This window comes from Parasteatoda tepidariorum, chromosome X1, assembly GCF_043381705.1.
Source record: "Parasteatoda tepidariorum isolate YZ-2023 chromosome X1, CAS_Ptep_4.0, whole genome shotgun sequence".
Lineage (NCBI taxonomy): Eukaryota > Metazoa > Arthropoda > Arachnida > Araneae > Theridiidae > Parasteatoda > Parasteatoda tepidariorum.
In genome coordinates, this window is record NC_092214.1 from 13,895,351 (window position 1) to 13,911,319 (window position 15,969).

Below are 15,969 nucleotides of genomic sequence, written 5' to 3' on the forward strand. Positions count from 1 at the left end.
ATTTATACCTCGATTTTTTCATAAGGGATTTCGTCAACATGGTCATTTCATCGACAGGGTCGTATCTTTACCAAGGTTATTACATCTTCAGTGTAGTTTTGTTGGCAGGGTCATTTCGTCGACAAGTCATTTAGTCGACATGACCGTTTCATCGACAAGTCATTTAGTCGACAGGGTCATTTCATCGACAAGTCATTTCGTCGACATGGTTATTTCATCGACAGGGACGTATATTTACCAAGGTTATTACATCGACAGGGTAGTTTTGTCGGCAGGGTCATTTCATCAACAGGGTCATTTTGTCGACAGGGTCATTTCATACTGGCTGCGGCCAGTGTGAGGGTGGGTGACCACTTGGATCAGTCTGCATAGGGACTGAGGGTGTGCGGTATTAGTCCTCGATAAAATTGTTCTACCGTTAAGTGCTCGACTTCCTGTGTAGGTCGTCGGGCTACCAAAGCGGAGGTGCCATCTTCTCTGCAGAGGATCAAAATTGTGATAGCTCGTCTTCGGATCATCCTCAGGGATGTTTCCCAGACCGTCGCCAATAGCCCATTGTGCAGCTCTAGTATGACTTAAATGAACTACAACAACTAAAAGTATTAAATTTTAAGCAATATTTTATGAATTTCTTAAAAAAGAATAGTGTTGCTAACATTTAATTTGAACAAGCTTTGTCTAAAATGTGCCTTAGTTTCATCATATTTATCATAATTACCATTTGTGTGATACCATATGAAACATATATACTTCGTTTTTTTAAATTTTAATTTGAGTGGAAGGTTAACTTATGATAAGGTTATTTTCATATTTACTTATGATAAGGATCAAAAACTATTTCGTTAAATACTTTGTTACACACAGTATTTTAACTGTATAACTTCTAAACTTATTTTTTTCCTTCTTTAGGAATGATGTAGGAAAGAATTAAGATATTTTATTTATGTCCCACTAATTTTCAGAAGGTATTTTTTCTATTTTTTTCTTCATAATTATTTATTTTTTTGATTTATGATAACGTGGAATTTTTATAAATTTAGTTGAAAATATGTCATGCTTTTCTTTTAAATTTTACAAAATCAACCAGTATTCAATAAAATTTCCTTATATTGATCTTAATTTGTTGTTAAAAAGAATTCGCTCAATTAAATCTGTAAATTACTGTTGGAATAATTCTTTTTTTCAATTTGAGAATGTTATTAACTAAATTAACCAATTAAATAAATATACTTTGCGTAATATAGAACTAAGGTAAAAAACACATCTTAAAATTTTTTTTCACGAAAGGGCTTTAACCAAACATAGAAAATTTGCTGTGCTTGTAAAAATAATATTTAGAAAGAATAAATATTTTACTTCATAAATAGGTTTATATAATCAGTGAAGATGAATAGAATGTTAAGTAGTATCCAGAATTTTCATCTATCAGGAATGTGATGTACAAGCATTTTATTTAGTGAAACTTCTACTGTAATTTAATTAACTGATTTTTTTTTATTTTTATGATGCCTGCAGATTACCAGGCATCATAATAGAGGTGCCACTGTTTACCAGGCACCATTAATAGAGGTGCCACTGTTCTGTTTTCACCTGGATTCTATTTTAAGACTTAATTAATAATTTTAATATTGCTAAATTTTGATATACTGAATTGGGAGATCATCTATGAATTCTACCAAATTGTCTAATCCACAGGATGTTTAACGTTTTTAAAAAGTGCTTAAAGGTGCTTATTTTTATTTAAATTTTTTAAAAGCATTTTTTAACATTTTTTAAGGTGCTTTTTTATTTGGGGATTGTGAAAAGTGCTTAATTTTCTATCTTTTATAAAAAGATTTTTTTCTTTGCCGTGTCCATTGTTGTTCTAAATTACATAAAATGCATGATTTTCACAATTTTTTCTGCAATATTTATCAGTTACTAGTTATTTTATTATGATTGCGTAAAGTTCTTGAAAATGTTTTTGAATTTTATTGATTTTAAGTTTAGAAATTAAGAACCTTAAACGATTGAAAAAATAATTTTTAATACTGCACAGATCCTAATTAGGATTTTTTTGGAGAGTAATTAAAAATATTTTTAGTGCTTAAAAAGTGCTTATTTTTTGTTGAAAAATCTGGCTATGCACCCGGTTCCAGCTATTTTATCGTTTCAAGATTCTTAGCACTTTTGAACGATGTTACATGGAAAAAAAAACTTGATTAAATAAACGTTACTATCATGAAATTCTTTACTATCATAGAATTAAGTGTATTTATTTGCTTTGTACACAGATTATTACTGTTTAATTAAATAAAAAAATATTAAATAATAGACTATAATTTTATTCACAAAAGTAACATTTATAAAATTTAAAGGTAGAGGAAAAAACCCATAAAGTTCTTCTTATCAACACATAAAGGAATATAAATATTCCAGTATTGTGGGCTATATACTTAATTTTTTACAAAATAATGACATTCTTCCCTTTTTTGCATTTTAAGAGTTGTCATTGCATTGAAAAAGTGTGAAATTTTTAAAAAAAAAAATGAAATCAGAAGCAATAACTGCAACAAAAAAAAGATCAAAGACAAAAAATAACAAAAATCAGTAGTAATGACTGCTGAAAAATCTATCCAAAAAACAATAGAATCATCACACAAAATAGTGAAAATACTGAAATTCGAGATTCAAATTTCTCATATCGTAATAAAATCGAGAGGAATACATCAGGAGTTTTAAAAAAATTGGAAAAATCAACGTTAATAATTGCCGAAAAAGTGATTTAAACATTGCGAAAAAATTTAGTGCAAATTCAGCGTGTTAAAAAGTGATTACTGAAATGCACAATTTGAATATCATGTGCAGTAATAATAATATCGAGAAAAAGAGGATCGAAGAAACCATATCCTCTGATCAAGTCAAAAAGCAAATGTGCGATTCTAATTTCTTATTAATATTGATTCTATAATTCTACTAGGAATTTCCAATAAAATAGCCCCTCGCATATGATGTCATGCCATCTTACGCTGATCACAAACCACGTCATACAAGTATTTAAGAAAGAGAGAGAACATCATTTTTTGAGTGAACATAGAGATATATAATTGCAAGAAGAAATTTCCTGAATTTTTTTTTCTTAATGAGTTGTTTTTTCTTTGAAGTACTTATTTTCTTTTAGTTTTTTTGTAAAGTGCGCCAAATAAAAAACAAACCACCCTGAATTTCTTTTGATTTAATAATTGGATCTTCACATTCTAGGGTTTAATCGTAATGGTTCAAGGATAGAGATCAAGAGTAATCAAATGAATAAAAATAGCATAAATTAAAAAAAACAAACAAGTAGTTATGGATTAAGAATAAAACCTCACGCACAATAAAACTTGAGCAAATGGAGAGACACAGCATGACACACAGAAATAACAGTGATACTGACAAACAATAACAGTTCCCAACTGCAGGCTGTGATCCTTCATTTAACAGAGGAGAGTCAAATACAAGTGGACAAAATGACACTCATTGTAGCTGAATCAATATTAAATTTTATTAGTAGCCAAAGCTTGCATTTAACAGATTTTTAAAAATGCAAGTGAAAGAAAGTTAGAGAAATTTTGATTAATATTCATATGATCATGGAATTATTTTTACAAAGTAATTAAAATTCTTTATTTTTATTATAGTTATATCTATATGAAGTTAAAATCCCCACCTGTTAGAATTGCTCGGGAGGGCTTAACCCCTTGTCGGGCAAAGTCTCGCGCCATCCTTGCGGAACAGTCAGTATGATGATCGCGTTTTTCAACAATATCAAACATATTCCGACCAAAATGGTTTCTCCCACACATACCCTCTAGTATAAAGTATCAAAATATGCCACAAAATAAATTAGATATTTTGATATTAGATATTTTCGACCAGAAAAAACCTCTCTGCCTTAAAAGGCAGAAATTAATGTTTTAAGCATACCATTAAAAATTTATAGGTGTAATGGTTTTGTATCTATCACTTTTGGTTTTCAATGATTTTAACCCACTTTTGATGCTTGTCACATAAAAAACCCAACTCTGTAAATAAGTATATAATGCATTGTATTAAATTAAAAATTATTTCCAGAGTTATCAAATGATGAAAAACTCTTCTTTTTTTTTTTTTACAATTTATCTTCTTTTTTTTAATATGGTATTTGTTAGAAAAAAAACCCAGTAAAATAAACAAAATCATTCAATGCATAAGAAGTTTGTGGTTACTCTTGTTACAAAAACTAAAAACATGACTCAGGTTCAAACCATTCGTAATTGTGTAAATAAATGTAAGCAGCATAGGTATGTGAATAATTTTACATTTAAAGAATATATTTCTAATTTAAAATAAACTTTTATAAGTTTGTGGTCACTTTTGCTACATTTCAGAAAACAACTGAATTTTATTTTTTTATCAATTTTGAAATTTTAACTGACAAAAGGATAGTAGCCAATAGTATTAAAAATACTACTTTAACAATACTTTACCAACAAACAAACAAAATAAAATACTTTATTAAAAATACAAAATTATTATATGAATCAGCATTTGGAAATTAACATTGAGATTTATACATTTTTGATGTAAAATTTTAAACTTTTTAGACCATTAAATAAAGTATAAAAAATTCTCCCAGTTTATTTTTCATTGGAAATTTATTTAAAAAATTATATAAAAGTGAAACTGCAAAGTAGTACAAAGAGAATGATTTGTACAAAGAACATAGCTGTTATGCCGTGTTAGTGGGATTGTAAAAATAATTGCCATGAGTTAAACTTATAAAATAAAGAGCAAAATCAAACACATTTTTCTTTAAGCAATTATTTTCTTATCACAATTTTGTAACATTGCCAACAACAATGGCCATTGGACATTAAAAAAAAAAAAAAAAATTACCAGTGAATACATAGTTGCTAGAGAATGCTTAGGTGCATGGGAAGCGAAAGTTTGCAGAGTTACCAATAGATAATAACCAAAAATAAAGAAAACCCCACATAATTAATAAAAAATATTCTGGCTATAACCTGATTACCAAAAAGACTGTTAGAATTTAATATAACCCAATAACTGAAACATTTTTGTGTTTAGAGAAATAAAGCAGACTAAAGAAATATAAAGTTAAAAATAGATTTTGATATTCGATTTGTCGTAACACTAAATTGATGAGTTACACACGTAATGAATCAAAAAGTAAGACATTACATTGGTTATTAAGAAAGAATAGAAGTATTTATATTTGGTTTTGTATAAAATTGATAAAAATTAAATAATTGGTTTTGTTTAATTATAACAAAATTAAGAATGATTATAAAATTCAAAGAAATTTTTAAAGATAAGAAATATGTAATGCCTATAATGGCAATCACAATGGTAATGGTACACATTTCTATGAATTACATAAGAATCTTAAAAAAAATATAAGTATATATTCATGAGACAATGGCACTACAGAAATCGCCTTATCATAAAAAAATATGTGTGATAAATAAGAATTATTTTAACCAAAGCATATTTGGTTTGGTGTTGGGGTGCAAATAAAAGGTGTTGGTGTGTTAAATAAAAGTGTTTGGTGTGCAACACCAAACACTTTTATTTAAAATGGCTCAATATTAAACCTTATTATTGGTACCTTGAAACATAATGCCATATAAGCTTGATGCAATTTCAATAAATTAAATTGTACCATGTTTACACTTAAATAGAATAATAGTATTGAGTAATAAAATTTTAAAAAAATTAATAAGCACTATATAATTTAAATTAACAACCCAACACACAAGGCTATAAAAAATTTTAAATTGTGGTTCACTGGGACCAAAAATTTCTAACAATCTATGATGTTGCATGATGGATTCATTTAAAAGAGTAGATTAAGAGAATATAAATTAATTAAAAAAATTATAAATATATTCAGTGGTTTCCCTTTCAGTTGATACGAATCTTCTGTTAGTTGTTTAAACAAATGCTACTTTTTGAACTTTCAATTTGAATTATACCTTTTTATTTAGAGAATCAGAAGTTTGATTATTCTATTAATAAAATTGTAACTTAGTCTACATATTTTAATTACGACTTAATTTTAGTTAATTTTCAAATGCAGCAAATCAGTTAAAAAAATAAATAATAATGATTTGGGAACAAGGCCACAATTCACATTATAAAAAAGTCTGCAATTACTGAAATGGTAATTAAACTAAAATCATTTTAAATGAACTGTAAATAGGAATCTATTCAAATTTTTCAAATTATTAACCATGTAAGATAGGATTTCATCTTCTAAAAATATTAAATAAGTTGAATAAAAATTATTTGTTTGAGAGTGAAACTATCATCAAACCATACGATTTTGTAACAAAAATTTCAGATAATTTCTTCTATTAGCAATATCATGACTGATAATGTGCTTACAATTATTTTTTAAAGCTATCAAGTTTTATTGAATTTAACTAAATTTATATATTTGCTAGATAAAATTTAGTCCATTTTTCTTGGATAAATTATGTTTCATTTTAGTTGGTAAAATTGTATCTATTTCCCATTCTTTGAAATAGTTCATTATTTACTTTCAAAATTTACAGAAAAATGCAATTTAAACTTCAGAGAAATGTTGATTTTTTTGCTTTAAAAATGAAAAATAAAATTATTATTCTGCTTTTGTTTGTTTTATCTCGTAAAAAAATTTGTGTTTAATTTATCTCAAAGGAAATCTTTTATTTACTCTGACATTATTTTCTCTTTGCTACCAAAGTGTGCTTTTTAAGTTTTTTCTGTTACAAAAAATACTTTTACCTGATGCAAATTTTTTTCTTATAAAAAATCTATATTTAACTGATACAATCTTTCAAAAGTCATTGGGACTGTTATTGGTAGTAGCTTTTATTACAATTGATACAATGTTTAAATGATATAAAATTTAGGGTACTTTTCAAGACCAAAGCAAAATAAGCGAGAAAAGTTAAATGAATTGTGAAAGTGTTTCTGGGAGTTACCAAATTATACCAAGCAGAATTGGATATCCCCTTGATTTATTTCCTGGGTCAGTCAAAACCTCTTACATAATTTTAAATAAATGTTGCATATAATTTGTTAGGCTTTACTCATAAGTGTTTGTCTATCTTTTCCTCCAACTCTATTAGTAAGTTTTCTCTTTTCTTTTCATTGTAACTTTTCCTACATCTCAGAAATTCTCCTTTTTATTTTGTGTTTTAGTACAGAATATGCTTCCTTCTATTGCCAAAATGATTATGTGTTTGTTTGGAACTATTATTTCTACTCCTTTTGCATTATTTTAGCTTTATTCATATTCAGCACTGTTGCATTAATTTAAACATGTATCCAGAATGGCAAATGTTATCGAAAGCTTAAGATTTTATTAACAATAATCAGGATGAGTTTGTGGAATTCCTTTTGTTTTTCATTTTAATATAAAGAAAGTTCAGCTCTCCTGAATTTTTCCTCCGTTTTTTAAGCTTTTTACTATCTTTGTAAACACAATTTAAAATTACAGATCGGGATTCATATTAAAATCTCAACTCGATTCAAATTCTTGCAATCTAAAATAATTCATCGTGATATGTATTTAGGTAATTTAAAATTACTCATCGCGATCTATATCCATATGATTAAAGAATCTCACATCGGTATCCATATTTACACGATTTAAAAGTTAGGCATTAAGATTCATATTTATAGAATCAGATAGAAGAAAAATCGCTCATCAGTATTTTTTATTAAAAAGTTGATAATATTCTATGAATATATGCTTCCTTCATACACCTTTTTCTTACTTAAATTTTAGATATTTTTTCAATTATTTAAAATGTATTTTGTACACAGTCTTTTGTATTACTAATTTCAGTTTGTATTTGTGGACAACTTTGTCTTAAAAGTACAAAATTGTGTAATTTTTTTAAGGTGAATTTTCTATGAGAGAAATAAAGTTTGGTTGTAATGGGGTTAAAAAAGACAGGGAAGATGTTCGGTTAGAGGATTCATTCAAGTGTGAAGAAGATAATTTAACAACTGATTTAATAGATGTATAGATAAAATTAGCAAAGTCGATATAAGTGACCGAAAAAATGTGACATTGAAAATGAATACAAATAAGTCATTAATGCCTTCTTCCATAGATGCTGATGTTTATAAGAAGACTGATGTTGATGTTTATAAGAATATATAGTATTATCTTATTTTAATGTAGAGGATGGCTTCTTTAATATCATCAAAAAATGGGGGGGGGGAGTAATTAAAGACTGTAATTGAAGCAATAATGATTTTTTTAAAACAATTGATTTCATTCTTTTATATTTTTGTTATATAACTTTCTTGTTTTAATGTAATTTGTGGCTATAAAAATGAAACTGAACAAGCTAATTTATTGTGAAATAAATCAACAGTCTTAAGCTTGCATAAGTGTTAATGGAAAAGTTTTCAAAATATTATTTTTCCACAAATTATGTTTCAGGACGCACTCTACTAACCATTCAAACTTGTTAAACAGAGAACTAACTGTATTTTAAATTTCTTTTAAAAAAATGCACTTTAATTAGGTTTTCTAATTTAGTAATTAAGTATAAAGAAAATCAAAATGTTTTCATTATTGAATTGCGAAAAAGTAAAAATATGAAGAAAAAAATGCTTATTTGTCTAGTGAAACTAAATTTTTTATGAACTGCCTCATATAAACTTTCTTTATGTGCTCTTTCTTTCACACCTATTGATCGATTCACACAATAATGATAGATGAGAGTCTGAACTTTTTCTTATAAAAACTTATTGCTAACTATAAGTAGTTTTCGGACTGCATTTTTACAAGAGTTCTAAAAATAAAATCAGAAAACTATTTTCATTATTGACATAGTTCGAGGCCTTTAAAATTATGTGTAAAAGGAATAATTGTAGAAAATCTTACTCATAACAAAAGAAAGAATGGAAAAGAAGTATTCAATTATCATGATTATTGCATTTTGAAAAATTAAATTTTTATTTTCTTCATCTTTCTAATTTTATTTGTTTTAGTCTAAACGTTCTTGTTTGTATAGTATATAAATAAATCCCTTTCAGTAATTTAACATGTATATTAAGAGTTTCTTTGAAAAAATTTTATTATTGTTTTCTTGCTTTAGAAATATATGAAAGCCTTAAAAAGTTCTGACTATTGTGGAATTGTTGATGGTGGCATTGTAGATGAAATATTTTTTCAAATTCCTGAAATTTTAAGCATTCATGAAGAATTTCTTGATGTTTTTACTCAAAGATATAACACTTGGGATGTTTTGAGTACAGTTGGAGATCTTTTTGTTGAAACGGTAAGTTTTATCTCTATTTTATCTCGTCTAAAATTATAGAAACATTTTACTAATAAGGATAGGTATAATTAATAGAAAATCTTTACTGAGAGATGGTTTTATATTCATCCAGGGAAAAATTCGCATCCTTTCCTCGCCGTTTGGGGCTCGAATGCTTGAGGTATCCTTGAAGTTGACTATGAGACTTGACATGAAAAAATGAGACAATGTATTGAGAAATTGTAAACCGATATAATATTGTATAACTTTAAAATTGTATACCGATATAATATTTAACATGAACACGCTTTATTTAGAATATCTTTTTAAAGTGAACTAGTATTTCACTATCTTAGGAACTATTTTACTTTTAATGTGAACAGAAAATTTATTTCCCCTCTGACAGGTAAGAAAACTGATCATTCACTGTTGTGCATCTATAAGAGAAGGTTTTTTTTAAAGGTTTTGTTATAATGTTGATAACTGCAATATTACAGCAGTCAAAGAGTTGTATGAATTGAATCTGTTGAGGGAATGAGACATTACAAGAAACATTATCAGCCCTTTTGTACTCAAATATGAATAGAGTTTTCTTTCACCTAATGGGTGTGGATGTATAGAAGCATGTTTTCCTAAGAAATGACCTTACATTTGTTTAACATGGGTAGTCTTTTCTCCCACATTCTCATAGGTTGTTCTGCATTAACACTGCATTTGTACAGGTCAAGATTTGTATTTGTACTGGTCAAGATATGTGGAGCTTAAATCCTTTTTAAATAAATTTACTAGAAAATACTTTAATTTACTTTCCTTGCATGGATACTTACAAAGCAGTTAAACTTTTTCTTGTAATGCAATATATTCAAATCCTTTTTTGGATACAGTTGTTAAGTTAGAAGATTTTTGGAAAGCATATTCAAACAAGAAACTAAAACAATGAGCTAACCAATTATTTTTTTAGTAATCCTCTCTTATTTGCCAATAAATCAGTTTACTACTATTAGTTAATTACTGTTCTGTAATTTTTTATTTGTTTCTACAGAATTAAAAAAAAAAAAAAAAAAACAATAGAGCACCAAAAAGTAAGTACACTTTTTAAATTTCGTCTGAACTAATATTTTTTCCTTCCTTTATAACTTTATTTTATTTTTTAAAGTAATTGGTTATATTTATTATGAGAGTTATAGAAGTCGTTAATTTAATATAAAGCGCAAAATAAAAACATTTATTGAAATGAAGTAAATATAAATTTACATTTTCAAAATAGAAATTTAAAATTAAAAAACACAAATCAACAACAGATTATATGGATATTAGAAAATGTCTATGTATTGTACGAATCAATTATTTTTCTTTTTTTTTTTTTGAATTGATAACAGGAGCTACTTTTAATGTGAATGAGTTTTCTATCTTTCTTCAAGTTGATGTTAACAAGGTTTGACTGTACTTCATAAAAATAAAAATTTGAAGCACTTTTAAAAAATCAATGATTTCCAAAAAAAAAAATTTCCAAAATTTTTTTGCCACCGATGTGATGAAATTAGTTACAAGAGTCAATAAATTTTTTCCAGAAAATTCTGTGTTTTCAATAGCTTAATTGATACCAGCTGACAGAAGAACCACTGATTTGTTCTGAAACACAGGAGAAAATAAGGGCATGTTCTAGTTAAACAATGATTGAATCAGGCATGTATAGAATTTATGCTTAAAATCCCATGACATCTCCTAAAATAGTTAACTTATCTAATGGTGAGTGTTCCAACTACAGCCCAAAAAGTAATGCTTTCCTTCCTGAAGAAAAACCAACCACTGTACATTCAATTCTATATGCTTGAAAGTCAAATGAAATGATGGCTTATTGATCAAGACATCTGCCTTTGTCATTGTTTATTGGTCAACTTTTTCTCTCATGAAGAAGTGATGATTGTTTCTGAGTTGAGATCAAAGGGTTGGAATTTATTTGGATTGCACTCTGATATTCACAACCTAATTTTCTTCAATATGCTAGTTTAACATTACTTGTTGGAGTTGTGTTAAGTTCTTCACACATCTCCCTGAAGCTCACTTCTCCCTGGTATTTGGCATGGGATCTGGCTTCTTCAACTTCTTTGAATTTTGTTCTCTTAAAATTTGTCTTATTCAAGTCATTCTTGGTTTTTCCTATCAGGGGTCCAGAGACTTGTTAATTTGGCAGTTTTAGCACATACCCTGTCCCACTTTCTCCTGCTGACTTCTATTATTGTGAGGTTTTCTTTTTCAAATATTGTTTTATTTCTTATTTTGACAGGCCAAAGGAATTTTTTAATTTTTCTGAAACGTTTATTTACTTTTTGGATCAGACTAAGTTACCATGTTTCAGAACTACATAATAAATTTTTTTTAACTGTTTTTTATAGATATTTTTGTTCTGTATGGGATGCTTGTTCCCTTTCAGAATTTGGTAAGCTACTCTTGCTCAGATGGCTCTGTTCATTATATCTGTCTCTACTTCTTCATTGCTGTCAAGTACAGAACAGAGATATAAGTATTCTCCCACATTGTTTTCATCAATCTTTAGTTTTCTTCGAGATTTTGCTTTAATTCTCAGTCATTTGAGTTCCTTTGCTATTTATTTGCAACCCCACATTATTTGTATTATCATGATTTTATATTATACCAGTACCATATTTTTTATATAATTGTCTTGAAGGATAAAGTATTTTGTAGCACTATGGCGTCTGAAATATCAATCTTGAGTTTACTCAATTCTTATGTGCATATGTAGGCTTTGTATTCTGCTTCAGCAAAGTCTAGGCAATGCTTTGTTGTTTTCTAGAATTCCAGATGATGGTACTATTTGAATAGGTTTCAGTTGCTACAGATGGTACACAGAAAACATATCCAGTTGTTTATTTTATAATACCTTCGTGGTTTGGTCAATTTGAATCTGTAAGACCTTGAAATTGTCCTTTTTTTTAGTAAAATTCAACTTCTTTAAGTTTACTCTTTTACTGCATTCTGATAAAGTTTACTACATTACTTACCTAGCAAGCTGGTACCCGTCGATCAGAAGCTGGATAGACTTAAAACTGTTACCAAGAATAGAACCCTTGGCCTCTACGATGTTAGGTCAGTGGCTTAACCACTGTGCTATAGTCGTTTAACCGTAGTAAAATATTATTTTATTTTATTCTGACAGTAAATGGATAATTTAAACAATTACAAATTAATTTGAATACATAATTTAATGGGAGAAAATCTGGATACTACTAGTTAGCACTGAACTGAAAGTTAGTTGGCGAACAATATAAGTTAATATAAAACTGAGGTTCAAACTGATACTGATGCTGACATTTGAAAAAAGAAAACAAAAAAAGGAGGATAAAATGTTTTTTTTTTCTTTATAAAAAAATACTAAAAAATGAAAAGCAAACTGAAAAATAGAAAGTGTATTATTAAGAAGCACACACACTTTGGGACAATTTGAAACAATCAAAAGAATTAAACTAGTTTTTACCAATTGAAAATAATTTATCAGAAAAATAGCTAAAATTGTAAACACTATCAGGGGTCTGTTTGGAAGAAATTTAGGTCTATTAATGGACCCTTCACAAAATATCTTTTCATGAAAATGGATTCTTCACAAAATAATTTATCTTTTAATCTGACCCTTCACAAAATAATTTATCTTTTACTCGGACGCTTCACAAATTTGTTTATTTTCATTATTGTTTTGGTAATCGAATAAACCCTTCCCGGGAGTTGGAAGGGGAAGAAAGACGGTTCCAGACAAACTAAATTTCCCTAAGTTTAAATTCCAAATGTAGTATTCTAAGAAAATATTTCTACTTTTACAAACATTGTGTGCGCATTCTTATTAATATTAAATTATAATTTTTTTGTAAATAAATAATTGATCAATTTATATTTATTCATAAAATTAATTAATATAATATTATGTAAATAGAAATTATTTTCTGGCAATTTTTAAAAAAGAATATTATAAATTTAAGAATTGTTTTAAGTTTACTTAATGCATAACACTTTAAAAGTGATACGTTACTAAGTTGTGTTATTTAAAATATGTCAATTGAAATTATTAAAAATGTGAGTGATTTTATTTCCATTATTCGCCCGAAATGAATATTCTGTGTTGAGCAGTATAGCCAAACCACCAAATATTTGTATGTTGCATCTCTAATTTAGTAGCAGCAATTGTTGAGCTGCATCTTGTATCTATTTACAATTTAAAAACTTCTTGCAAAGGTTTTAGCAATTTTTGCAATAACAGGACCCTATTTGCACAAATTCACAAGAGCAGGACCCTGGTTTAAAGAATGTGACTTAAGGCTTTTTTTATATTCACAAATTATGAATAGTTTTTTCACAATTTTACTAAAACAGGACCTTTCACTAAATGTCTGAACAGTCCCCTGACTATGTGTTTTTTCTTCTGTTTTTTAAAATGTAATTAATGTTCATTAAGAAAAATGTAAAAATGCTATTAAAAAATTCAAGGCATCTGAAAAAAAATATTATGAAGGAAAAAAGCTCTTCCCCATTTTTTCCATATAATGCAAAATATTGCATTTTATAAATAATGAGTTATTTCAATGTAGCATTTTGAACTGAAATTGTTAGACATAGCTATATTCTTTTATGATTTTTTATTTATTGTTTAGTTTACAAAACAACAAGTTATAGACACCTACACATCGTTTATTAACAACTGGAAATGTGCTAAAGAAGCTACCAAAGTAACAACTCTGGCTAAACCAGCATTTGCCAGGTTTTTGGAGGTAATATTTTATGTATGATTTTAAAACAGTTCAATATTCTAAATTGTTTTACTAGAATATTTGTCCTTTTCACTCTGTAAATTTCAGGTGCAACTTTTTTATTTGCTGCACCTCCATTTCTTGATGCAAGAACTTAATTGAGAAAATTTTGTTGATTTTAATTATTTTTATCTGAATTTAACTTAATTTGCTTATTTGTGGATATTGTTAACGAAATATCTGTTGAAAAATTTGACTGCAAATCAAAATTTACTACAAGGAAATTGGTCAGTCATTGATCCAAATTTAAAAATCTATTCATGTATTTTGTTTTGCTTCATTTGTTTCTGGTTATCTCACCAGTTTCTAAATGCAATTTTGGCATTACCAATTTGGCCGTAATATATATTTTCGTTGTTTTTTACTTGTTTGCTGTACCACCTTATGAGTGAACCTGTATTAAAAAAGTGTAAGTTCATGATCTTAAATTTAATGACCAACCAATTAGTCATTTCTAGAGTGCTTTGAAAGAAAAATTTAAAAAAAAAAAATCCAAAAGTACCTGATGACCATATACTGTTTGTTGAAACTCACTTCTTTAACAAACTTAGGTATAATTTGAACTGTTTGTCTAATTCTTCAAGACAGGCCCGTAGCCAGGGGGGACCGTTGGGACAACCCCCCCCCCCCGAAATTCTGGGATTCAAACTTTTTAGTCTTTCTTTGAGCCTCTCAGTAAAAAGAAAAACAAAAACTGTTGAATCAAACCCTTTCCCACTACACCACCTTCGCTAGTGCATCATCTTCACTTGACCTTGTGTCTCATCTTTCCTTCGGTTAGACTCCTCCCCCGAAATCAATTGTTTTTCAGCATATTAATTTTTGCAATCTCCGAATCTACGCAGATTTCATTGACATTGATATCGAAAACCTCATGGGAGAAATGGAAGTATGTGCATCAAAGTGGAACCTGTGTGAACCCCTTAGTAGACCAGATAAGGCACTTTCAGCAATGGAAGAATGTGACAGTATCTTTTTCCCAAACATTTATTGCTTGTTATCAATATTGGCTATGTTGCCAATCACCACAGCAACTGCAGAAAGAACTTTTTCTACTCTTAAACGCATAAAAACAGCAACAAAAAATGCTACTAAAGAAGAAAGTCTAACAGGGCTAACTTTATTAGGCATATTTTGGGATATTCCGGTTTGTCCTGAAAAAGCAATCGAAAATTTTTCTTCAAATCCCCGTCGCATGTCTTTGTAAACTTTATTTTGTTTACAAATTGATTATAATTATTATGTAATATTAATAGAAAAATAATTATGTAATATTTTTTAATTACTTGTTTAACTTTTGCAAACAACAGAAATAAACAATATTTGTTACAATGTTTTTCCGTTACTTTGCATGCCTGAAACTGTCCTTGCTTCTTACCATATCCCCCCCGAAAAAATATCCTGGCTACGGCCCTGCTTCAAGATGTATTACTGGTGAAGGAGAAAATATTGATAGTGCTTTAATTGAATTCCAGGAAAAATTATACAAATTTATATATATATAAGTTCAAAATGTAGAGAAAACATGGAAAAAATTACAGAATAATGGAAAAAGAGAAGACATTTTTTTTTAAAATAAAAATAATAATAATCATAAAAATCTGGAAAAAAGATGTAATAAATTTTTTTTATTTTTCCGCATTTTCATTAACTTTTCTTTCTGCATTATTCTCTAATTTTTTCCATGTTTTCTTACATTTTGAACTTATTTCATATGTTCTATAAACTTGCAGCTTATGCACAGTAAATAAAACTTATTGATTTTCTTATTCCTCGTTTTTCTCTTTGTCCTTTTTGTATTTATTTATTGTGCTATATATTAATATATGTATATATATATATATATATATATATATATATATATA

The 15,969-nt window shown here is 27.8% G+C and overlaps 1 protein-coding gene across 3 annotated transcripts in view; it reads left to right on the top strand.

Moving 5' to 3' along the window:
* LOC107452153 (rho guanine nucleotide exchange factor 17) overlaps positions 1-15,969 on the top strand; it is a 264,039-nt gene that overhangs the window by 103,624 nt on the left and 144,446 nt on the right. For all 3 annotated transcript variants that reach the window (XM_071187520.1, XM_071187521.1, XM_071187522.1), the window contains 2 exons: positions 9,126-9,308; positions 13,949-14,065. In XM_071187520.1, the coding sequence (XP_071043621.1) occupies positions 9,126-9,308; positions 13,949-14,065 (300 nt within the window). The remainder of the gene's footprint in view (positions 1-9,125; positions 9,309-13,948; positions 14,066-15,969) is intronic.